Source organism: Haliotis cracherodii, unplaced genomic scaffold (assembly GCF_022045235.1).
Source record: "Haliotis cracherodii isolate W230 unplaced genomic scaffold, xgHalCrac1.p SCAF_11, whole genome shotgun sequence".
NCBI lineage: Eukaryota > Metazoa > Mollusca > Gastropoda > Lepetellida > Haliotidae > Haliotis > Haliotis cracherodii.
The window spans coordinates 4349117-4376131 of record NW_027266266.1 but is presented as its reverse complement, the minus strand read 5'-3'; the positions used below and the strand labels follow the sequence as shown (position 1 = coordinate 4376131).

At 40.7% G+C, this 27015-nt stretch overlaps 2 protein-coding genes across 2 annotated transcripts; one reads left to right on the top strand and one right to left on the bottom strand.

Annotated features, from left to right (window-relative positions):
* Positions 1–6360: 6360 nt before the first annotated feature.
* Positions 6361–7585, top strand: LOC139456124 (uncharacterized). The gene has a single exon (XM_071237657.1). It carries the CDS (start codon positions 6361–6363, stop codon positions 7471–7473), a length of 1113 nt encoding a protein of 370 aa, XP_071093758.1. The 3' UTR covers positions 7474–7585.
* Positions 7586–9624: 2039 nt separating this feature from the next.
* On the bottom strand, positions 9625–20192 carry LOC139456128 (sulfotransferase 1C4-like). The gene is made up of 7 exons (XM_071237661.1): positions 20131–20192; positions 16182–16390; positions 13824–14147; positions 12874–12977; positions 11947–12124; positions 10157–10300; positions 9625–9843 (listed from the first exon to the last, which is right to left on the bottom strand). The coding sequence occupies exons 2-6, from the start codon at positions 16360–16362 to the stop codon at positions 10188–10190; spliced, it is 900 nt and encodes a 299-aa protein (XP_071093762.1). The 5' UTR covers positions 16363–16390; positions 20131–20192; the 3' UTR covers positions 9625–9843; positions 10157–10187.
* Between the last annotated feature and the right edge of the window lie 6823 nt (positions 20193–27015).

Sequence of the window (27015 nt, the reverse complement as noted above, 5' to 3'; positions counted from 1 at the left end):
AGTTTTGCTTCACATAATGGAAAAAGTGGAAGTCATCCGTCTTGTCATACAGTCCTGTGTATAGTGTATTGTCACTCTGAACTTTTATTCATAGATCAAAAATGAAACATGATAAAGTTGAAAAATCAAATGTTTTGACAGAACTGAAGCTGGTTCTTTTCTGAGAAAGTCAAGCTAATCTTTTGAGGTTTTGGTACTAATTCCACTTGTTTCAAATACTTTATTTGAAAATACAGGAAGCCCTTCACTGATTGTATTAAGGATTATGGTTAATCCCTGAGACCAGGATTTGGTGGTACATTTGCTGGAACCAGTAATAGATCTTTTTGTATGGATCTGTTTTTGTATGGAGCATTCGAATCCAGTCTAAAGGTTTAAGAGTCATGCCAAAAGTTAAACCCAACTCACTCACTAACCCAAGCTTTACATGCCTTTTCCCACCAATCATGTCTTCTGAATTTGTTTCGAATCTAATTTTCAAAATGGCCGACATTGCAGCCATGATGAAAACAAATGTGGCCAATCCGAGTCCTTTTTGATAAAAATGTAATGACCGGACCTTTGCACTTCGACCATATATGGCGCCCATAAAGTAAGGTTTTTGGACAGGAAGAACCAGTGTGAATATTAATAGTGGAAATCTGGATGACGAACGGGGATAGCAAATATATCGAGCAATAGTTTACCTTTTATAGCATAGATAGCATAACATGCATAGCTTGACTCCCACATACATAATGTTATTAAGACCGATTCTGATTTCCCATAGGGTTTCACAAACGCCCTTAAAGTGCACATTGAAGAATATCGTGGATATTATTACTGCAGACCCCAAGTTCCCAACACCACCAAGCCAAGAAGATTGCAATGTGTATTTCACATAGAAGATTTCACATGTTTTCGCAGCACCTGGTATCATCACTATTTGATAGTGATTCAAGTTCAAGAGGTTTTATTGTACTTAATGTTGCAGCCATGATATAGTGGTGTTAGGGTGTTATTACATAAACCACAGGCTACGGGTTGTGAGGTACAATCTGTTTATTCCAGCGTAGTGGAAGAAGGCACTCTGTAATAATAATAAAAATAAACAATATACGTGATTTAAAATCACACGTGGTCAACCTATCATCATTATGAACTAAGTACATAAATGCGCATATATATCATCATATACAGGTATTACACAGTAATACATTACACAAATGACTTTATATGATTACATGTTTACATGTGATGAACAAAGTATCTGTTGATATGAAGACTATAAAATATAACATGGCCTAATAATGAAACAGACCATAGAGTCTGTACAAAGAAACCTACCCTGTGGGTGACACGGGAGTGTGTCCACGCACCAAGTAGCCCAACAGCTAACTCGTATAGTAAACCTATATAAGGGATAATACATTGATCAAGGGCTACCATTATACTTAGTGAAACATATATACATAATAGTGACCACCACAATGAAAGTCTACAATTTTATCAACAATACAGGATTCATGATATATCAATATTACACCATACAGTAAACAGTTACAAAACAATAATTTCTAGCCAGCATATTGACCAGATTAAACATAGAAAACAAACCATACGCACATTCATACAGGTTAAATGGTAGATTGTGTATATACTTACACTAGGTTGATCATGAACATATTTATACCTATTTTATATATGATTTATATTAGACTTTAATTTACAATTTATATAACAACTAAAATGTATACTAACTAACCTTTGAGTTAAATGAGTTAAAATCAAGCAGGTGTACAATCCTCATTCAGTGATAGTGTGACTGGTTAGTAACATGGCGGATGACATGTATATCTGAAAACAGGACCAATCAAGTGAGAAGCTTGGCCTGGGCTATTGTTAAAACACCAACGACAATGACATGAAAATAGACCAACCCAAATACCCTTATAACCAAAATGTGACCAGCCCTGTGACACAGAATTGTGCAGTAAACATAAAAGCAAGAGACAGACGGACTGACAACTAATTTCAACTTGTATATATATAAACCAATCGTCGTCTGCCGGATACCTAAAACGTGAAATAAGATTAAAATGATTAATTATACATTTATGTACACGACATAACTTAGCTAAATAAATCCCTGTTACATTAAGGCCTCCGACCCATATACAAAACAAGAGTACAAAGAAATAATAACCGTTAGTACAACTGCTGCATGCAATACATATGTGGAGACAATGTTACAAAGTGAATGTACACAATTATTTTACGAAGTGACATCACGATACTATAAGAATCTTGCGCCGAGAAAGTGCATGATGAATATAAAGTGCTAACCTTAGAATTGTTTTTCTATCATTAGAATTCAACAGAGATTGTAAATCTCAGAAATACCTGCGTTTATCAAATTTTTATTCATGTAATGAATCAAAATTTGATAAATGCAGGTATTTCTGTGGAATATATGCTTCCCTTAAATCAGTATAAACAGTACAAACAAGCGGTATATGAAGTTCATCCTCTATACAAGTTTGACAGAAAGGACACAATTTCATTGGCTTCGGGACATAAAGATGTCGTCCAATATTAACCATTATTTCAGACAATCCGAGACGAAATCTTGAATATGTTATGCGCATAGATTTGTGTATTATAACATTTGAATACAATTCAGGTTCAATCAACGATTTAAAAGATCTATACATGACATATATTGAACTATTTTCAAGTGTCGATCTCCAATCCTGTTGAAACATATCTAGTGACTTTCTATGGAATAATCTTCATAAATACATGCTAACCATATAGTCGGAATCGACAGGTTTAGACAGAGAATTCCTGTGAATAATGAAAGGGTGTTGTCGCTTTTATTTATACAAAAGCTCACTGTAGTATGCTTACAACTAAAGAGGTTAACTAATGGCATGATGGACAAGAGAGATAGTTGTAAGGATATTTCTATGACTGCATCGTTTCGGTGAAGATACTTACACCGTTATCAAGCAAATGATGTACAGACATGTGAAGTAGGAAGGTCACTTTCATGTGGATAATTAATATTTGTGCAGGGTTGTATGATGATAGATTAATGTTTCATTGCCTCGTTAAAGTGAATTTTAGTACAAATATTACTTTTAAATGGTAATTATAATTAATACCGATAAAGTCAAGTTTGCATAATCTCTTTAGGTTTTACACTCAAATATATATTCTATTTCTACCCAAGCCTTTGAAAGGCATTTAAAAGTGATACTCACAAGGAGGAGAATCTATGAATGTCAACTTCTGTATTATGAGGAACACCTGATGAAGGAGTGAGTATATACTCCTCAACATTGTGTTCCTCGTAATAAAGTAGTTGACATCAAAATATTCTTTTCCTTATTTTAAACCATTTATTCACTTATTTCATGATTTCTCAAGTGTAAGCACGCAGAATGTCTCAAACACAGTTGTCATTATTCACTTCCATACTGTATATATTTTTTCATGCCACCACACACATTGCCCTGTTTCAGGCGTTAGTATTGGGATGTGGGTATTTAGGTACTTGTGTACGGAGCACGTATATTTTCCAATGAAGTGGGAAGCGTAAAATTGATACAAGAACAATTATCTATTTTCATGTAGACCACCTACGTGTACCTATCTCTAGTGGTAGAGCGTCCGCCCGGAGAGCGGAAGGTCCGGGTTCGATCCTCGGCCGCGTCATACTAAAAGACTTTAAAAGATTGTACTTGTTGTTACCCTGTCTGGCGCTCGGCATTAAGGGGCTAAAACAAGGACTGGTCGGCTCGGAGTCAGTATACTTAGTCTGAGTGGGGTGGTCAGGCTCGCTGACTTGATTGATGCACGTGATCGTATCCCAATTGCTTGGATCGATGCTCATGATGTCAATCACCGGATTGTCTGTTTCAGACTCGATTATTTACAGACTGCAGTCTAATAGCTTGAATATTGCTCAGTGCGGCGTAAAACAACAAACAAAAGATCATCCGAAGATGACATGGGGCATTGCTCATAATATCAATCACGCTTTCGTCTTTGCTGGAAACTGTGTCAAACAAAACTGAAACTATTTTTGTTTGAGTGTACAATGCGTCTATACAGCTCCTCTCATGATAATGATACCGTGTGTATGAACACTTGTATTGTTATTTACTTTAGTTTATGATATTTACTTTGTTTGTTTCTTTTGCATTTCCACACACACACACACCTTTATGTACATTGCTGTCAATCCACTGTTAACTTGTGTTTGTAATTCTTTTGATATTGAAATGATTGCGTCTGATCAGGTTGCAGCTACTAGTATGTATTAGATCTAACGGTAAACCAGTAGTTATTATATCTTGTATTAATTCCTGGAACAACTGTATGTTAGAGTGCATGTGTAAAATCGGTCAATGTTTAAGATACCTGAAATTTTCACTTCACAAAATGCCAAAATATTTTGGTCATTTTACAATTATTGTTCCGTCAGATAGACTTAAAGTTCTTGAGATCTTCAAAAGGGCTTATGAATATCACAATGGACTAATTACGTACGCCTAGACTGAGTGAGTAAGTATGGTTTTACGCCGCTTTTAGCAATATTCCAGCAATATCACGGCGGGGGACACCAGAAATAGGCTTCACACTTTGTACCCGTGTCGGGAATCGAACGCGGGTCTTCGGCGTGACGAGCGAACGCTTTAACTACTAGGCTACCCGACCACCCCACGTTTAGATTGAAGTAAAAAATATAAAAATATACATTGCCTTTCTTTTTTCTTTTAATCCTATCATTTTTAGCCACTGAATATAAGAAATAGAACAATAATTGTAAAAAGACTGAACTATTTTTGCATTTTGAAAATTGCTTAAGTGCATGTATTTGTTCAAGTGCATGTATTTGTGCATGTGCATGTATTTGTGCATGTCCATGTATTTGTGCAAGTGCATGTATTTGTGCATGTGCATGTATGTGTATAGCAGACGCGGTGGGAGTTGTAGAGGGCAGTCGATTCACGGAGCTCGGGACACACGGTCCAATTCTATGGTCCATGTCTTCCAGTGTCCGCTCAATAAAGGTCCTTATCTTCAATAAGACTTATGCATTGTCCACTACGGTCAGTTCATGACCTTATTACGCTAATCAAAGTAAAGTGACGTCATTTCTCTTTTGCATGTTGTTTAGGCCCCACTAAGCAATATTAAACTCTATGGCCGCGGCCTCTGAATAATCGAGCCTGGACCAGACAATCTTGCGATCAATAGTATTAAGTAACGATCGACACTGTCGGCGTATGATGACGTGCACTAACCAGGTGTGGCTACCTAATCCATTATGTAGCATCTTTCGATCAGCATAGCTACCTATATGATTCTGGGGATCTATTCTTGTCAGGTTTCCCCACGGGGCAAATTAAGTTTCCAGACAGAGCAGCAAGCGTTCTCAAAAAACACAACTCTGCCCCAGATCCATGCGCAGCGATTGGCAAACGACTGGGACCCATCTCCGTTGTATGATTTCTCATGAAGCCAACAAGTCATGATGTTGCCAAAATACGATTGTAAAAAACGCACTCACTCACCCATATACAGATCATTATTAATAGAAATAAATCAAATCGGTACTTGTGTAAAGCATCAAACTCCAGCCGCATCTAATCAGTGTCAAAAACTTTAATATTTGGACCAAATTGCTAAAACCGAAATAGTTCCTTCATTTTGGACGACAGGTGTGGCGAAATGTTACGTAAAACAAACCTGTTCAAGCATCTGGTTAGCATTTATTTCTCGAAACCGGTTCAGTTTGAGAGTTGATACGGAATGCCATTACTATACTCGAAATAAATACTTTTCCATCATTCATCAGATGTGTAATTGGCAATGTTCAACATCATTTGCTAGAAATGGAATCTATCGATTCATGGACACGTACATGGTCGTAAGTCTTTGTTAAAAATGGGAGTTATGATCACGTTAGAGCTCCGATTGTTGTGTGGAACGGACCCCAGGACGTTTGCAACCAGCAAATAATTGAGGTTCAAATTACATTTTTCTTTTACTGTCATAATTTACGGTTAATTACATAGTTACTGGCAAATTGTTACTGAAATTGTATCCGCCCAGTACAATGACTTTGCGCAGGCGTGCAACCATTGCTAACGTAAACATTGTTCTTCGCAGGTACATATCAATTATCACCAACCCACCTTTCTCCATGTGTGGCCACGTCTGTTATTCATAGTGGAGACTCATCAATTACAATGAAATTAGAATTGACGCCACCGAAGCGTTACTTTATAAGCATTGGGAAGCGCCGCAAAGTTAGACAGTCGGCAATATATATTCCACATCGGGTCTGTTTCTCTTGCAAGGGTCGAGATGATATTTGTGGTTATTTGCGTCAGTTGTATTGCCATCTACATCTATCACAGTTGGTTCCGACGAAGGAAGTCTATACCGAAGCTGTTCTATGGTGATTCCAAACTCCACGAGTACATTATAAATAAAGTACCACGGCTGAAAGAACCTTACATCCCGCCGTTGGGACTCGGCAATAGGCATGTACATACAATTATCTGTTGCCTTGAGCTCTCACCTCTGAACTACAAGAGAGAAAACGTACATTTACCGGACGGTGGTCTCGTTTCTCTTGACTGGTTGGACAACGAGGCGTGTCTGACTGACACAAGTCCCGTGTTGGTCGTAATTCCGGGGGTGGGGGGAGGGAAGGAGGGTATCAACAAAGTGTGCAAGATGGCGGCCGGGAGATTCAGAGTTGTAGTGTTCAACAGGCGCGGTCATTGTGGTTCCTTGCTCACAACACCGCGTCTCCAGTGCTTTGGGGAAACAAGTGACTTTCGATACTGTGTGGAGCATATTTGCCGGAAGTTCCCTAATGCTGCCATGTCTGGCGTTGCTTACTCCGCAGGAACGGCTATACTGAGTAGGTATTTGGGTGAGTACGCTGGGAGGTCGTACATCGGCCCCTCTGTATTCATAGGGTCGGGATTCGATCTATCAGAAATCGAGGGCATGAGTACCATATATGAGAAATTGATACTTCATTTGGTGAAAACGACTTTGGTTAAACCGAACGAACTTATTCTGAAGCCAGTTGTGGACATCCAAGCTGTTTACAATTCAAAGTCTATAGAGGAAATGGAGGGTCACCTTTACTTCAAGATGCATGGGTTCAAGGACGTTGATGACATGTGGCTGCACAACGACCCAATGGCTAACGTTGATTCAGTTGTCTCCCCTGTGTTGTGTATCAACAGTCTGGACGATCCGATCTGTGTTGCTGGCAACATACCCTATGATCATTTCCAGCGGCCTAACTGGATGTTGGTGACGACAGAGAAGGGTGGTCACTGTGGATTCATAGAGAACTACAAGCTTGATTCCTGGGCAGGGAAACTGGCTGTGGACTACATCGATGCAGTGTTGGAGTATCAAGATGCAGGAGAGGAGGACATTACACCTAAATGTTGAGATATCGTGTGACAAAACTTTCTGATATAATCACAAATACATTTTAGTGATTCTCAAGTTGATGAAGCGATATGACGCCACAGTGCTTAATTGTTGAGAACAATACGCTTGAGAGAGCACTATGATATGGTCATAATTGTTGAACATGATATTTAGACCTAATGTGAAAATAAATTATTGTAAATGTGATAACTTCGTTTGTTTTGGATAATTTAACGATGAACACACTTTTCAGGGCAGGTATAGAGCCATCTTACAAAATAATTGGAATGCAACGGATGGGTCTTTCAACAAGGCTTCTTTGTTCAAGGGTCGACGTTACATTGTTTGTTTGTTTGTTTGTTTGTGGTTTAACGCCGCACGCAGCAATACAGACGGGGGTCTGTGTTCAATCGAGCCTGGACCAGACAATCCAGTGGTTAATATCATGAGCATCGATCTAAGCAATGGGGATACGATGACATGCATCAACCTGACCACCTGATCCTGTTAGTCGATTCGTAAGACAAGCAGAAGTTGCTGAAGACCTATTCTTACAGGGATCATCGATATCCAGGATCCGATGATACATAGCTATAATATTGCTGTTTCCTGTCGCAAATCGGCACTCACTGACTCACGCGCATCTTTTCGGACATCTAGATGGATCAGGATGTCAGGCTTGGTGTATTTGTTGATTGCACGTAATCGTATCCCAATTGCGTAGATCGATGCTCATGATATCAATCGGTAGATTGTCTTGTCTGTTTACAGATCGACGTCATACAGCTGAAATATTGCTGAGTGCGGCATAAACAACAACAAAATCAACAAAGCCGCCGTGATGTAGGAGAAATATTGCTGATTGTGACTTTAGGCAACTTTCACTCACTCACTCACTCACTCACTCACTCACTCACCTGGAGTGTCTGAACAGTAGTGTTTCAGGACATGACTCAGTGTTTGTGAGCGGTATGTGTCGAATCTTTGTAAGGACATCTCGTCAGATATATTCAGCGATTTTGCATTTCAGAGCATTTGTTCGCCGGCATATTTTGACATTTCACCGTCAGTTTGCAATGCTTCAACACCCTGTTAAAAAGGTAGACTTTCACCTCGGTAAGCTGCAGAGATAAACAGTCTTTAATTGGACAATAAACCACTTAGACATACAGCCATTATGACAAGACATATTAATGATCACAAAACCGTTAGCGCTTGAATCAAAATAGCAGCGTAACAACACCGTGTTAACATGAAGGATTAACATCAACACATACATAACTCAAAAGATACGAGACGTCTTGTTCCAATACATGTATGCTACAGCGATCCAACACCGTCGAATTGATTTCTCTAATCCTCTAAACTATATTATATATTTATGATGTCATTTACAAATATCAAAATTAAAATACTTCACGTCTAAACATTCATACACATTCAAGTCTAACAAGATAAGGTACACATTTGTTAAATGCATACTTACAGCAGGTAGATTTAATTAGGATAATACAACGTTTTTTTCCAGTATGTCGTAATTTTCGATAAGGTACGAACACTTTTTATAAGACTATAAATAGTAATCTAGACCACATGAATCCGATTAAAAGTTCTGATTATAATAAAGACTTTTACAATGCTCCAACACTCTGTCATTTGACTTTCACTTCGATGAATCGCAAAATACATTTATTCAGTGCGAATTTAAACATGTTTTTGAGATAATCGTATAGTGGATGTTAGGACATAAAATGCATGTTTTCGCGTGATCGTAATATTTCAGGATATTTTGACTTTTATCCACGGGTCTTGATATATTTGATCTGAGAAGACACGGGGGTGAGAATCTATTTATCATCCAAATCATTCTTCCCACTTTTCAGTTTGTAAAGAGTAATAACCAGTTTCTTGGGTGTAAAACGTACAGCTGAACAGGTTCAGTTGAAGAGGGATTAGTGATGTCATTTGATAATGTGATGTCACAATGGTCTGCAAAGCAGTGTGATGAAATTTCATTGTAGCGATATCTCTTAGGAGACAGCATGTGTTCTCAACCACGCCACGTCTCCCGTGAAAACCATTTTGTTTTATGATAAATTGATAAATGGAGCTAACAGCCCGAGAACTTGGGATATAATGTTTTTACTCTGATTATGATTCTTTTTTGGGGGCACAAATATAACCGTGCTCGTGGATTCCCCATTGTGGAAAACGTAGTGATATCACTGAGATACTGTTCCGATTACATGTCTTGACTAGACAACTCTAACAAGGCAAAAGCGTCCCTTAAGTACAAGCATCTGACCACGACTCAATACACCTTGTACAGACATCAACCGGCAATTCACAACCGTTAGGGATGGGGGACCGGTCATTGATGTGAACTCCCTGGGGAAATAAGAAAATAAAAAAGTTACGATGAATTACCCTGACCCGAGTGAAAGAATTGTGAGAGACCGACGGATAGATAATCCGTCATCCCTTTCGAGTAAGTCATCCAGATATGAAAAATCAATTCTCCTGAGAAACATGATAGAGTCAGGCCATTGATATATTCAGAATAGTTATCAATTTATGACATCCTGAACAACGGATGACGACGTTAAGTTCATATCGCTTCAACGGCCAGTAAGTACTGGGAATCGCAAAAATGTGCAAATATCGGAAAGTTCTCACACCATTATTAATTGTAACCACTGACCCGTTCTTCATACACAGCTGATAGAGAGGGGTCACATGGTGAAGCTATACGTCCACCTACTGGCTCCCATCCTATCCGTGAATTCCTGGTCTAGCCTCTCACTTTGGGACACCGTGAACCAGTTCTTCCAGTCCCCGACCTCGCCTGTGGAACATAACGATATCCTACACGTATCTAATAATATATCCATCACCTTTTCTCATTACCATCCACACTGTTTCAAAACTGCAGTGTTTTTAATACCATGAACTGGTTAGTTCAGGGCCCCGTTCCTCAAAGCGACCTTAGCGCTACGACGATCGTAAACCTAGGTTAAAGTATGGGAAATACGTCCAACTTAGTGCTAAGATCGCTTTGTGGAACGGGGCCCAGATCTCAAAAACATCACAAGGGTGGCGTGACTCTGAGCTGTGGCGTCCGTTCGTTCAATATGACTGTATGTTCTGATCTGTTAATCTAACACACCAAACTATGGTTCGATTTCACAGAAAATGTGGGTATATGAAAGAGTGAGTGAGTTGTGTTTAACGCCGCTTTTATCAGTATTCCAGTTATATCACGGCATGTCAGGAGGAAAGCCTGAAGTGATGCAGGTCTTACACGTTTACCACTTCGGTGAAAACCAAGAGCACGGGAACGGAGCTGACAAACCTGGAAACATAATCGAGGCGAACCGGGATTCGAACCCACAATCATAGGTTTGAGGTGTGCCTAAAGGACGCAACTTTGCATAGCGTATTGCGGCGACTTAGACGACTGGGCCACCCGTGCACCGTACATAAAAGAAGCGATGGTATTGAGAGTATAACGTTACGACCGACAGGTATATTCAAAGAGGCGTTGACGTCGAGAGTATAACGTTACGACCGACAGGTATATACAATGGAGCGGTGAATGTCGAGAGCATAACGCTACGACCGACAGGTGTATTCAACAAGGATGTTGTCGTCGAGAGTATAACGTTACAACCGAGAGGTATATATATATACGATGGAGCGGTGACGTCGAGAGTATATCGTTATGACAGACAGGTATATACAGGTACACACACTCAATGGTGACTTCATATAGCACCACTGCCACAGGCTAATATCCATATCACGTGACCGGACTTTCTCCGTTTTTTCGTAAATAAACGCGCTTATTCCGATATCAGAACAGACTGGCCTAATACAAGCCTTTTGGGGAGCTTTACATAATTATATTATTGTTTTGCATAATTATATAGATATGCTACTGCAAGTGCGACAGTGAGGTCCGTGACAATATATATTTAAACACCAAAGTGACCGTGACGCCAGCTCTCTCTTGGACTTCCATGACAGCACGTGGAGCCGTACAGCCAATGTAGAAAAGGATAACAACGCAAATTCAAATAGTTTTTCACGTTTTAGGATATTTGCTCAGTGAAAGTTAACCATTCAATGATATACGTTTATCTTGATGTGAAGACGTCTCGAAAATGAAACAGGTCCTGATCCGGGGGAAGAACCGGACGGACGGAGAGACAGCCATGCTGATGGTTTTAAAACCCTACTTTATATGCCGGTGCGATGAGATTTGAGAGCATTCCTTCTATAACCAGACATACCATATTGGTTAACCGTAGATATAGACACATACATATCAAAAACGTATTATTGTGAAAAACGAGTCGAGTTTAGAGGGTTAGATTTAAATAGGTATCGAATGCCCTAAATGAGTTCGCATGTTGAAATCCCCGTAGAAACTCCCCTTGCTTCACACATTGTTTCAATGGAAGTGTGTCACCAGTTGAGACCGTGTGTCACCTTTTCTGAAAATCCCCGTGTCGTCCTTCCAGTCCCCCTTCAACTTATCGCCCTTGAAGTCGCTGTACGCTTGGCGGAGCTTCTTGAACCCACAAGCTTCAGCGATGTCCGCGCATGTCTCGTCACTGACGTCACGACCCAGGAACGAGGCTATGCCTTTAACACACTCGACGGGGTCCTGAAACGTTTACAAATGCACTGATAACTGATAGCACCATCTCTACCCGACAGCAGGAAAAAACACCACCAAGAAGTAATGGCTTCGGATATGTTGTTTTATGTTTCACGGATTTATTCAAGCTTTTCCACACAAAGTCGGTCGAAATCTTTATTTATTTATTTATTTATTTATTTATTTATTTATTTATTTATTTATTTATTTATTTATTTATTTATTTATTTATTTATTTATTTATTTATTTATTTATTTATTTATTTATTTATTTATTTATTTATTTATTTATTTATTTATAAGAAAGTCATTCTGCCGTGATAGTGATGTACACATGGAATTTATACATAACATTTTCCACTGTATAAGATGGTCTATATTACGAGCGTGAGACATAATAAAAATAAATATTTTTATGTTTAGTTTATTTTTTGGACCGACTGTTTTTCAGTGGGGGTGGCTGGCCCTTGAAACGAACAGTGAAAGATGTGTAGCCTTATCTGTTCCTTACCTGTCCGGATTAACGAGGTGTCACTGCATACACTTTCTCACTAGTTAGGGTTGGCTGAACAACAGTTAATATTCTGACATGAGGTTTTGGCTTTTATCTGGCCACGAAGGCTGCAAACTTGCTAATGAAGCAGTGAGGAATATTTACTCGATTCAAGAATTGTTTGATATTTCGACAATCGATGTAATGTGATTCATGTCACTGTGCATATTGAGTTGATCTATAATGCTACAATGTACTGTACCTTCTTCATATTTTCATAATGCACGTGGTGCACGTTCATCTCTGGGTGTTCTTCCAACTCTTTCTGCCATTCCAGCTCAAAGTCGAACCACGAGTTGTAGGGCACTAGAACGTTTACATTCTGGAGTGAGTGACTGAGTGTTTGTTTGTTTGTTGTTTAACGCCGCACGTAGCAGTATTCCAGCTATATGACAGCGGTCTGTAAATAACCGAGCCTGGACCAGACAATCCAGTGATTGACATCATGAACATCGATCCACGCAATTGGGATGTGATTACATACATCAACCAAGTCAGCGAGCCTGACCACCCGATCCCGTTAGTCGCCGCTTACGACAAGCAAAGTCGCTTTTTACGGCAAGCATGGCTTGCTGAAGACCTATCTATATTTTATTATATGACTGCATGTCAGCCTTAATAGGGAGAAACAGCCATCGTGATCCAGATTTTAGAAGCTCACCACTTTGGTGAAACCTATAAGCATAGGCAGGTTGCTGACTAACCAAACCTCATCAGAACGAATATGGGATTCGAACCCACGACCATAATAATCTGTCAGATCTGAACAGCGAAATGCCACGCATTATGCCTTAGTCACCCATGCCTAACAAGCGCACCGACATTGTTGAATATGTCTCGGCCACTGCTTCCAAACATACAGTGGCGATGGGATAGCCTGGTGGTTAAAGCGTTCGCTCGTCACACCATCCCAACATGGATACAATGTGTGAAGCCCCTTTCTAGCGTACCCCTCAGTGATATTGCTGGAATATTGCTAAAAGGGGTGAAAAACCCGACTCACTCATATCATACAATCCAGTTCAGTTCATGTTCCCAAAATCTTCAGTATTCCCAACATCTTATGTTAGTATTTTCTAATAAAAAATAATTAAAACAAATCCATTTACATCCATAACACATTTACATCAAGATATTTCGCTCCCACATTACCGTCCCCGCTCAACCACATGTCGAAGTAGTCGTCCCACTTGCCGTCGTACATGGCCATGCTCTTTGTCCCCGTGTACATCCCATAAGTTGACACGGCGACGTCCTTAGGATTCCTGTGAACCATGACAACTTTGTTCCCCTTCTTGAGCACCTGTTGTGGGAAGTACCGGAAGCGGAAGTGAGTAGCGAACACCCTGGGAGACGTCATAGCGTCCAGGTCCGCCTTGGACGTTATATCCAGAACAAAAACTGGCATTCTTTCTTTGCGGTACTCCGATTTTTCAGCTACCAGCATCTGTGTCACCTCCCACGTCCAGTGAGTCCCTAGAACCACGGAGACAAATGTGAGTGACACGGGTTTAACGCCGCTTTGAACAGTATATCAGTTGTATCACGGCGTGCCATGTGGGAGGAAAGCCTTAAGTGATACAGGTCTTAGCTGTATACCACTTTAATGAAATCCACGAGACTGGCATGGTGCTGAAAACTAGAAACATAACCAGGGCGAGTCCGGGTTGGCATCAATGATTCTGGCAGGCCTGCGGAACGCAACTCCGTACGGGAACTACCCTTGGAAGAGTTAGTTGGATTTATACGCCATTCACTTGTATCACGGCATGTCAGATTACTGTGGGAGGAAAGCTCGAAGTGATTCAGGTCTCACGCCATGATGCTAATAAACCAAGGATCATAATCAGGGCGAACAAGGGACGCAACTGTGAACTCCTGGGTCTTAGACCAGTGGGCCACCCAGTCTCTCAGGTCACTGAGGTCACTTAGGTTTCTGTTGTTTAGGGTAAGTCATGACAAGTATTTGAAACAATTTTCTAGTTTGAATATTCAGGCATAGTGCTGACAAATCACGGATCATTATAAGGGGAATCTGGGAATGGAACGCAAGACATGCTGATCCTTAAAGGGGCGCAACTCTGCACAGGTAAGTGCTGCGTAACTGAACCAGGATAACTATCATCTGTCCTTACAATAAGATAAACCAACTGTGTTTTGACATGTGAGATACTGAAGATTAGATATTTTCTATTTCAATTTGAAACCGAGCGCTTAAGCCCATAAATAAGATCTAATCAAATTTTAAATTGATTCTACAATGGGACCGCCTCCGTGGTCTAGTGGTAGAGCGTCCATCCGGATAGCGGAAGGTCCGGGGTTCGATCCCCGGCCGCGTCATACCAAAAGGTGAGGTGAGGTGAAATGGGGTTTAACGTCGCGTCCAAGATTATTGCACTTATATAGCGACGTGCATGCAGGTGTGTGTGTGTGTGTGTGGCTGCTTGTACTAGTCCGGACTCATGCCGATTTATAGTGCTAGCCCACTGAGATACCATGCCGCAGTTTTAACATGAATACCCCTCCAGACACAGTATACTGACTCCGAGCCGACCAGTCCTTGTTTTAGCGACTTAAAACCGGACGCTCTACCACTAGACCACGGAGGCGGTCTCATACCAAAAGACGTAAAAAGATGGTACTTGTTGTTACCCTGTCTGGCGCTCGGCTTATATGCGAAATTATATGCGAAACTCATCATGAAAATTATTGGACATGTTCATATCACTTACAACTTGTTGATGTTCAAATATTGAAAACCTTTTCATCCTTTTTTGACACATTTACATTTACAGCCACAGTTGTTGAAACAAACAAAGTCAAATATTAAATCGTAGGATCATATCTGATAACTTCCGAAGATTCTTCTCCACGCGTGCGCGCGTGGCTACTTGTGCTAGTCCGGACTAATGCCACCGATTTTACATTTCTAGTCCACTGAGATACCATGCCGCAGTTTTACATGAATACGTCACTCAGACACAATATACTGATACGAGCCGAATAGTCCTTCTTTCAAGCCCTTTATGTAAAGCGCCTGGTATGACGCGGCTGTTGATCGAACCACCGACATTCAGCTCTCCGACAGACGCTTTACCACTAGACCAAGGAGACATTTCCATGTCATCAGAGTTTATCTTACGACATACCAAATTATATTGCAGGTATGTCTTGTGCATACTTTGTTCAGAATCGGTAAGAATAGCATAGTTAAGCATTCATCAACTTCGTTCGTTTTCTAATCCATCGAAAAACTGCAGTCGACACAAAACAAACTTAAGAGTTATTCCCCTCTAGATACATTTCATTTGGAAAATATCGTAAGTATCCGGAAAATGACGTCTTACATGATTAATTCGAGATGTGCAATTGCGGTTGGTATGTTGCAAATGTAATACTTGCATTTCGCCGTATCGAGTACACCTTCCATGTTAGCGCGCAATTATAATTATAGAATGGGTCTCGGAATCCGATATTCACGTGTAAGGTAAGATAAAGCTAATTAATAACCTGATTTGGGGTAGGACAGTACGAAGACGTCGTCCTCCCTGACCTCCAAGTCCCGGATATCGTGACACTGTTTCTCGGACGTGACGTCGATGGGTTTTGGCGGGAACAGAAGGCCATCAAAACACTCGACCTTGATCTTCTCGCCGCCCTTGTCCGTGCAGTCGCGCCACGTGCAGGACATTGTCCACCTTGCTAGAAAGGAGACAACTCTGAAAGAAGAATAAGTAAATGAATGCTGCTTTCCCCGTACTCAGCAATACTACAGCTGTAACACGTCGGCGTGTTACCAACTAAAGATCACTGCCCTGGTTGTCAATTACGTGTATCTATGCGGTCGATAACGTACATCTGTGTGTTATAATGCCCGTAGCATACATAAGTGTAAAATATTATTGTAATTATAATAAAACATAAAGCACATTTATGACGCGCCCTATCCATGTCCATATTTATTTTTTTATTTTTTTATTTTATTTTTTTTTTACATCATTTATTCATGTTGATTGTCCACGATTTTACATGTCCATATGATCAAACCACTCACTCGCTCAAAGCACTACAATGGGAGTCAAACACAACGAACGAACCAAGCCTCAACTAGACAAAGGCCTGGAAAAGTGAATGGGCATTTTGGATAGTGATAAGATACCTGATGAAAATAGTATCTAACTCAAATTGTGTAAATAGATACGCTTCATGATAGTATGAATTATTTACTGATGAAAAAAATCAAAGGGAACATACAATAAATGACTTCAATCATTTTTTGTTGCATTTAAGGACGTATAAACATAAAGAGACGGTTTTCAACTCCATAAACCGTAAAATATAAACTTCAACAAACATTACTTCACAGACTGCTTATTTAATCATAAACACAACAAAAATCTGAAGCCACAATTCCAAGTCAACCACATCGTTAAACGCAATAATGCAACTCAATCCCCGACCATTGTATTATCGACCAATCGAAAAGCAGTAGACCATTAGCGGGCGTGGCATATAGGTCAGTTTGGGTTTGTGGAAGCATTAACGAAAAAAACACACTTACTTGCATAGCCAATCAAATGCAAAGGAATGACTAGCAATTTAGATACCATGTAATATTTCAGAAGGAGGCTTAAGTCTATATATGACTTATACTTGGCAAAATGATTAGGTCTGTGTGCCGTAATCTTTGCTACCCAGTATCGTGCCACAGGTCAGCGACCTGACCATTCTTCACATCTTACAGACAATTCAGCAAATTTAAGTTTATTATCCATTTCATGTTTGGAAAGAGTGCACAATTAGTTAAACATACGTCTTGAAATGGTTAATTTTCATTGACAAAGTATCATTATACTTGAGAAATTATTTCCAATGTTTTTATTATCCTTTCACAAAGGCTTACGTTTCCACGTGACAGACAACGGAAACATTTCGATGGCAAGGGGTACTTTGATGTGTTTGTTTGTTTGTTGTTTTACGCCGCACTCAGCAATATTTCAGCTATATGACGGCGGTCTGTAAATAATCGTTTGTGGACCAGACAATCCAGTGATTGACATCATGAGCATCGATCCACGCAATTGGGACCGATGACATGCATCAACCAAGTCAGCGAGCCAGACCACCCGTTAGTCGCCTTTTACGACAAGCATAGTCGCCTTTTACGGCAAGCATGGGTTGCTGAAGACCTATTCTACCCCGGATCTTCACGGGTCTTGATGTGTCAGGATATTTAGAGGTTATCATATGGAAATCGTCTTATTATGCCTCAAAGTGAAATTGACCAATTAGAGAGCAGAACTCTGACCCAACATGAGCCCGTCTACCGTCAGTAAAAATCCAAGATGGTCGATACTGACGTAATATGAGACCGTATAGCGTCAGTAACAGCCATCTTGGATTTTTCAACACCCATCTCACATATTACACATGGAATTTCTGGTACAGAAATTCGTTATTCGACACTGTTTTGTGTTTTAATGTCATTAATTTCGATGTGCAAGGGCGTTCATGTTTTTTTAATCACGTTCGTGACTTTTATAACATTATATAAAGTTAAAATTATCAACAAGGTTTGGCCGCGGAGGTTTGAAGAGTAGTCTCCCTTGACCCTTAACGTCTTAGGTTGTAAGTGTTAAGTTTTGAGTTTTAAGTTTCACATGACATTTGCATGTACGACAAAGATGCAATGTGTGAAGCCTATTTCTGGTGTCCCCCGTCGTGATATTGCTTGAATATTGCTAAAAGCGGCGTCAAACCATACTCACTCATTTTCACGAGAAAGGTGGACGAGCAGTCGGGCAGACGACGCACTAAGGGACGTAACTCTAATTTCTTACCACCCGGGCGAATATCGATCGCCCTTTCAAAATGAATTGACGAGCCATATCTGCAAGGGGTGCAATACGGATCTGGTTATTACACACCCTGTGATATGACCGTCTGGCTCTATCACACATGCAAAATGCCTAATGTCATTGATAGTTATATGATAAATGGTCGTACTCCACACTGTCGCGATTGTAGTAGAATATTTTCATTTGTGTACATGTGATCTGAATATCGCACTGAAAGACAACCATCAGCACAGATTTTTTCTCATTTCAGTTTTGGCGCGTTTATTTACAAAGAAATGACAAACACGGGATTAAATTACCTTGCGGTAGTGGTGTAATGTTAAGTCAGTACTGCATCATAAGCGAAATGAATTTTGGATTGAACACACGACCAGCGTATCCTGGCGTGAGTAGGGGGCGCAACTCTACACAATCAATGGCGGGGACTTAAGTGAGAAACGTGTCGTTAGTTGGGTAATCTGAATGTGCACCTTGTGCTACAAACACAGCGACCCGCAGATTCTTTAGCGGAACATTTTGATTTTTTATATTATACATTATTTACAAGGTTTGATATAAACGACTTTGGAGCTATTTTTACACGTTGTCAAAAATGCATTAATAACGACCATGATGTCAATCACTGGATTTTGGGTCCAGACTCGATTATTTACAGACCGACGTCATATAGCTGGAATATGGCTGAGTACGGCGTTAAACAACAAACAAACATTAATAACGAAAATATCATCATCAAGACGTCGTCGCTGTTAAGCCAATCCCTTCAGGTCAGTTTAACACAGATTGCTGATTGCCCTTTTCTCTTATAAATTAAGGGGGTAGCCTGGTGGTTAAAGCGTTCGCTCATCACGCCGAAGATCCGTGTTCGATTCCCGGCATGGGTACAATGTGTGAAGCCACTTTCTGGTGTCCCCCGGCGTGATATTGCTGGGACATTGCTAAAAGCGGCGTAAAACCATACTCACACACGCTCTCGTTAAATTAATGGGCGTTGGGGTAGCCTGGTGGTTAAAGCGTTCGCTCATCACGCCGAAGACCCGTGTTCGATTCCCGACATGGGTATAATATGTTAAGCCCATTTCTGGTGTCCCCCGCCGTGATATTGCTGGAATATTGCTAAAAGCGGTTAAAACAATACTCACTCACGCACTCGTTTACATTAAGGGGCGGTGGGGTAGCCTGGTGGTTAAAGCGTTCGCTCATCACGCCGAAGACCCGAATCCCACATAGGTAGGTTGCGTGAAGCTGTGATATAGCAGGAAAATTGCCAAAAGCGGCGTAAAACCGTACACGCTCCCTCGCTGACTCCCTACACACTTAACAGTAAGAGTTATGTGCGTATTCCGACTTCGCGAGAAAAGACCACGGTCAGTACACAATGCATGTATGTCAACAAATACCGCCATAACATCACCTTTGACCTTAACTCTCCATGTCTTGCTTGTAGTCCCCGCTAGTCGTGTTGTTGCGTTACTTGCTGGCACTGATTTCCCCCCCGTGAGCCTGATGTAGGTCAACTATTTCGAGAGTGCTCTCGTATCTGACAACTACAGGCAGAAGTCGCGCAGTCACTGAGCTAAACACCCCACGCTATAACCTACCTTCGTGTGTATGTAAATCGGGATCCGAAGCTCAAGGATCTCGATCACCTAGATACCATAGGGTGATTCAAAAGGTCTGAGAGATAAAAAGATACGGAACGAGATTCCTTCCACGGCTGTTGATCGGCCGGGTTGCAATCAATAATATAGTGATTGCCTCCCTTTCTTCTCGTCCAGACGACGAAGTCATTCTTTTCAAGACGTATCTTACATTTGTATGAACTGGATATTTCAGGAATTTGTAGGAGTATGGAAAGGGTTTTGATGCATTTATTTACATTGATCATTCATTCACTCAAAGGGATAGATGTGAAACAGTGGTCTAAGTGGATCCGTAAGCCATAGGTTTGGATCCCTGATTTACCCCGATTGTCTCCCTTGGTCTGCCAGCACCCTGTTCTGTGGGTGCCCATTGTGTTAAAATGTTTTCGTCACACCAGACTCTCCTGACACCGTAATAACGAAAACGTGTTTACATCGGCGTGAGACCCAACACGTTCACATATGGAGAGTTTGTTACTCACTGGGTTGGTTGGTTGGTTTGTTGTTTAACGCCGCACTCAGCAATATTCCAGCTATATGACGGCGGTCTTTAAATAATCGAGTCTGGACCAGACAATCAAGTGATCAATATCATGAGCATCGATCCACGCAATTGGGATCGATGACATGCATCAACCAAGTCAGCCAGCCTGACCACCCGATCCCGTTAGTCGCCTTTTACGACAAGCATAGTCGCCTTTTACGGTAAGCATGGGTTGCTGAAGACCTATTCTAACTCGGATCTTCACAGGTCTTTTACTCACTGGGGAAACTAGGAAGCATGTCTGGGATAGAAGGGTGAGTGGCTGAAAAATGCTGTAGTCAGCAACATTCACGACATATTCCTGCTGCATCGCGGCGTTCTGGAGTCGGTACCAGGTAAACCAGTGATTGATAGCATGAACAACATTCGTGACACGTTCCTGCGTTCTGCAACTACTCGAGTCGATACCAGGTAAACCAGTGATTGATAGCATGAACAACATTCGCGACACGTTCCTCTGTTCTGCAACTACTCGAGTCGGTACCAGGTAAACCAGTGATTGATAGCAGGAACAACATTCGCGACACGTTCCTGCGTTCTGCAGCAACTGGAATCCGCACCAGGTAAACCAGTGATTGATGGCAGGAACAACAATCACCTCATAAGGGTACGATGACACATATCAGCCAATTGAGATCGTTTAATTTCAGACAGGCACTTTTGCCCCTGGAACCCCTATGGGGGCTTGGGTAGATAAAAAGCATGCAGCCCCAACGGCTAGCGACTTAAGTGAGCAACTCTCTCTCTCACAGCAATTGTCACTGTTTGTGAAAGGGACGTGTAAGATTTAAACCATTATGATGGCGTCACACTATTGTTGTTGCAGCTGATTTTGAGCAAGGAATTCACTTGCCAATCTGAGCATGCATTTTAACAACTAAAACTGTCTATATCAACCATAACATGGTTTATGACGGAGAAATCACGCGAATCTGTTAGTTCCTGAAGTAGACTTAACTCGCCCATTTGGGGCTCGTTGATTCTACTTCCGTAATCAGACCCGTGAAGATCCGGGGTAGAATAGGTCTTCAGCAACCCATGCTTGCAGTAAACGGCGACTATGCCTGTCGTAAGAGGCGACCAACGGGATCGGGTGGTCAGGCTCGCTGACTTGACTGATGCATGTCATCGATCCCAATTGCGTGGATCGATGCTCATGATGTCAGTCATTGGATTGTCTGGTCCAGACTCGATTATTTACAGACCGCCGTCACATAGCTGGAATATTGCTGAGTGCGGCGTTAAACAACAAACAAACAAACAAACCCCCGGAATCAACATATTCTAGTCACTACAATCCCCGACCATCGAAACAGTTGCGAATTATGTACAACACTGATACCGACATATTTAGTATAAGGTATTTATTCTTCGTAATTTGGTGCTATTTCTCATTGTATGACGTCACAATTTCCATGACGTCGCATCTGCAACGTCTTCGTAGATGCATCTCCACACACAATGAGTCACAGGTAAGAGTTTTACACACGGACAACTAAAGACAGCCTTCGGGGTTTAGTGGATAGAAAGGGCGTCTAGTCGGAGAGCGGAAGGTCTGTGGTTCGATTCCCGGCCGTGTCATACCAAAAGACGTTAAAAGATGGCAGTTGTGGAAACGCTGCCTGCCGCTCCGCACGAATGGGGTGAAACAAGCGCGGAGTCAGTATACTAGGGATTATCTATGACAAAATGCGTTAGACATCTGAAAGCACACCGACATACACACACGTCGCCTTAAGGGTCGGTCGGGTAGCCTAGTGGTTAAAGCGTTCGCTCGTCACATCGAAGACCTGGGTTCGAATCCCGACATGGGTACAATGTGTGAAACCTATTTCTTGTGTACCCGCCGTGATATTGCTGGTGTGTGGCTAAAAGCGGCGTAAAAAACAAACATACTCACTCACTCACACGTCGCCTTATAAGTGCAATAATCCTGAACGCGGCGTAAAGCCCCATTTCACCCCACCTCATTAAAGACAAACGTTATGGAAACATGACAAAGACGTTAAACCACCAGTGTAGCTTACCACTTATTTAAGCTTCTGTTGGCTACAGCATTGTTGTAGCCGCATGTCAGAGACTGTTAAATGTCACTCTTTTGAAGTCAAGTAGGATTTGTTCATTTTGGTGTGTACAGGGTGATGTTTAGCTTTGATGTCAAGTGTGTCCGTCTGCCCTTAAAGGTTAGCACAGACACAATAACAAAACACCGAGTTGACCGAGGTTATCAGTCGATGGAGACAATGCATGGCTACTGGGATTATGACACCTTCTGTACTCGCGTTTCTATTATTAGGATATCATCATTTCCTACATGACCAAATAGAAGATGGCCATGCACATCAATTTGCACATTTGGGTCTACCGGACATGCCTGAGGTGAGTTTGTATACTAAGTTGTCATAGGGAGACGTACAATGCATCAGGCATAGGCATATTGACCTTTCTTGACAAGGCATCATTAGCGCCACTTGATAAGGGTTGAACGTTAAAGACGATCTGATAAATTATTATATTTTTTTTATTTTGAAGTTTACAGGATATGCGGCTTTTCGACGAGAGGTCGGTCACATGACCGCGAAACTGAAGTTAATAAGTGTATGAACGACACAATTTGACGTTCATACGTTTTTCACGAGACCGTGTTCTTGGAATGACGTAAACACTGACGGACTACTTCCACATTCCTGGGGAAACACCTGAGAATTCCCGAGCACGAAAACATACATATGCGTTCTTTCTGATCATTTAGAACCTTTATTCTTGGTCTTAGCGTTTCAGTATACATTGAGAAATGCCAGAGAGCGTGACTGCATGATTGTTCACGAATATCCTCTCCACGGCCCGTCCTAATGAACAAACGAAGAAATGCACATCTAAACTATCGTAGTGTCGACACGATCCGTGCCTAGGCTAACATTGACCGTCTCCAGCAATCTATGAATTTACCTTAGTGTCTGTTTGACGCTTCTTTAGTCACCTTTCAATGATCGGCCAGTTGATCAATGATGACTAACACATGTAACCGCCACAGGTTCATTAACAACTTCGGAAATCTCTCCCGTCACGTTTATCGTGTCGGCCATATAGGCGTTTTGTACTTGATCTAAATGTATTACGACGCGCTGTCATTGTGACTGACTTACTGAGGTAGTTTAGAGACCTTTCTCATCTAATGAGGAGAGGATTTCAACACATGTGCTTGCGTAAGATGTTTCTGAAGAGCAATTTGTGCATCCATACGCCCATGTCACCTCTCTTTTTGAGGAACTATTTTACTCCGCAAGCTCCGACGTTCATACAGTTTGGCCCTCACTCTATGAAGGTTCATACTCCAATGAACTCACACAAAGTGAAGGTCAATTCTTAAATGATTGGGGTCGAATTATTACAGGCATTATCGCGTAATATATCGTCATCCCCGTCGTTTCGAATGACTGACAACGCGATATCCCCACTAGTTCCGATATCCACTTTGTTAATTATCAACCAATTGGGTGAGATAATGCATACTAGGAGATATCGCTGCAATAAAATTGCACCATAATGCTTTGCAAACCATTGTGATGTCATCGTTTCCATGACGTCACAATCTAATGAATGTGGTCATCAGTAGATTTTACACTGAAGACAGCTTATAACTAATTACAACTGAAAGGGTTAGGATAATGTTTTTACATGATAAATAAAAAGAAATGGAGGACATTTCATGTGTCACGATAATATCATGTTTCTCTCCTCGAGTGACGGGGGAGAGGAGATATTTTCACGAGTGGAGAAGCCACGAGTGAAAATATCTCCTTTTTCCCTGTCACGAGATGAGAGAAACATGATATTTCACAAGACACACGGACTATCCTATCTATTAGATACTTTTTGTGCCGTTCTACAGAAAAAATGAATTATTTCATTACAATTGTAAAACCTTGAAACGTAAATTCTCCCTACCCTAGGGTTCACCACCTCTTGTATTTGCGACTTAAAAAGTAGTTTCGTGTTTGCACAATCTTAAAAATATAAACAAAAGTATCACAAAATATAAAGGGTCGTGAAAATTCTTTAACATACAGTTCGGTATGATTTATACAAAATCAACTTTAACAAAAAATATTCTTGAAAACTAGGAGACCGTTGTTGGAAGCGAAAGAATACACGCTGGTTAAGTAACCAAAATGGCGCTTTGCGAAACGAATAGTCTCGATTGAAGAGTTCAATGAGAACTTTTTATAACGTTCATAACATTTTCGAGAGAATAACAAACGTCAAGAAGTGATATTAACTCGATAAATGATCATCTGCCATTATTTTGGCTTGTCAATGCGGAACTAACGTTAAAAGAACTTCTATAGATTGTGCACGGGCGTGACACTTACGATAAAGGGAGACAATTTAAGGGGAGGCAACTCTTGTATTCAGTCTTTCACACTGAAGTATATAAGTAAAGCCTTGGAGTCTTGAACATTTATGGACTTGTTTAGATATATATGTTATGAATAGACACTATATATCTTGACAAAATTGTTTCAAATATATGAAATGTGTTTTTTGTTATATTTAAGAAATAATCCACGTGTGGGAGTTGTTTATCGAACACTTCAGGGAGAATAATCTAGACCAAATGTATCGTACTGCGCCCCTCGTGATTTATTCTCCCTGCGGTGTTTTATTGTTCTATTGTATCATAAACAACTCCCACTCGTTTATTTCTTAAATATACCAAAAAAACACATTTCATCAGCAAACGACAACAACAAGAGGTAAGTCTTACCACTATATCGTAATGGGTATAAACAGGTCGACTGAATTATACCGCTCACAGTGGGGCAGGGGTGGCCCAATCGTCTCGAGTCGCTGCGCCGAGTTGCGTCCCTTGGGCACGCCAGAAACCTATGAATGTGGGTTCGAATCCCGGTTCGCCGCGATTATGTTTCTAGGTTTGTTAGCACCATACCCGTGCTCGTGGGTTTCACCGAAGTGGTAAACGTCTGATACTGGCCTCACGTCGGGCTTTCCCTCCACGTTAAGTTGACACGCCTCGATATAACTGGAATACTGTTAAAATCCGCGTTAAACCCTTCTCACTCACTCACTATACCTCTCACTGTCTCACCCACGAAACATCTCTACTTGGCATGGGATGTATTTAGCACAAAATCAACAGTATGAGACACCTTCAAATGAGATAGGTCAGGCCACCGTTGAAGATTTAAAACATTCCAATGCTATCACATGAGCATGGTCAGTAAAATGTAAATAAGCATTGTAACGTTTACATTAACCATACCATGTTATGTGCTGAAAGTAACTCAACATTGTCTAACTGAAAAGCGAATCCATTATCCGTTCGACCTTTTCAGATAAACCTCAACAATGGATAAGGCAAGGCCACGTGTGTAAAGATCAAACTAACTTTAGGAATACCGACACCTTTACTAAGTGTTCAGTAGATTGTGGAGATTGCTGCGTCACCTTTCAACTCAAGCATAGGTGATATTTAAAAATGCCTACTCATCTTAGTCAGGGAATACCCGGTTGGACAATCTGTGACAGAAAACGGAGAGGCACAAAGGAAAATCTGATAATTGTGACACCAGGTGTTTGTGTAGTAGTAATAATTATTATTAGTAGTATTTTACGACCACCACCACCTGGTGGCAGTATTGTTAGTTGTTGTTATTATTATTATTATTATTATCATTATTATCATCATCATCATTATTATTATTATTATTATTATTATTATTATTATTATTATTATTTCTTCTTATTATTATTATTATTATTGTGTAATTAAATGATGATGATGATACTACTACTACTAATAATAATAATTATAATTATAATAACAACTACTACTACTTGTAGTACTATGAATACTAGCATAATTGTTATGAGATAATAAATGCATATCACGTCATAAAAATCAGCCAACCAGGTAAAATAATTCGAATCGTTGTTTCCAAAAGGTTGCAGAGGTTTTTAATGCATTTATTTAACACACGAGTAACGAGGAAAATAATTATGACTGATCAGCAGAATCCGTGACGTATAGTACGCAGGTGCACGTCAGGTGCAGGAAGAGAAGGGAATACACAACCATTCACAATGTGTCCGGACAAAACACGTGCTCGCCTTGAGCATTAATACAGTTTAACGAAACCAGCTTTAAAGCGATAGATTGTCATTCCTTGTAGGTAAAGTCACCGCGTAACGGTTTAATTGGCCCCTTGTATTTGAATATAGATGTACGGTACTTCCGTTGAGAGCTAATGATGAACAGAACACACATACCATTGTAT

Excerpts from the sequence above, each read along its gene's own strand:
- LOC139456124 (XM_071237657.1), top strand. The coding sequence starts at position 6,361 with ATGATATTTGTGGTTATTTGCGTCAGTTGTATTGCCATCTACATCTAT.
- LOC139456128 (XM_071237661.1), bottom strand. The coding sequence starts at position 16,362 with ATGTCCTGCACGTGGCGCGACTGCACGGACAAGGGCGGCGAGAAGATC. Across the intron at positions 12,978-13,823 it reads CATGTGGTTGAGCGGGGACG|TGCCCTACAACTCGTGGTTC; the intron begins GTAATGTGGGAG and ends TAAACGTTCTAG. Across the intron at positions 12,125-12,873 it reads ATTATGAAAATATGAAGAAG|GACCCCGTCGAGTGTGTTAA; the intron begins GTACAGTACATT and ends TAAACGTTTCAG.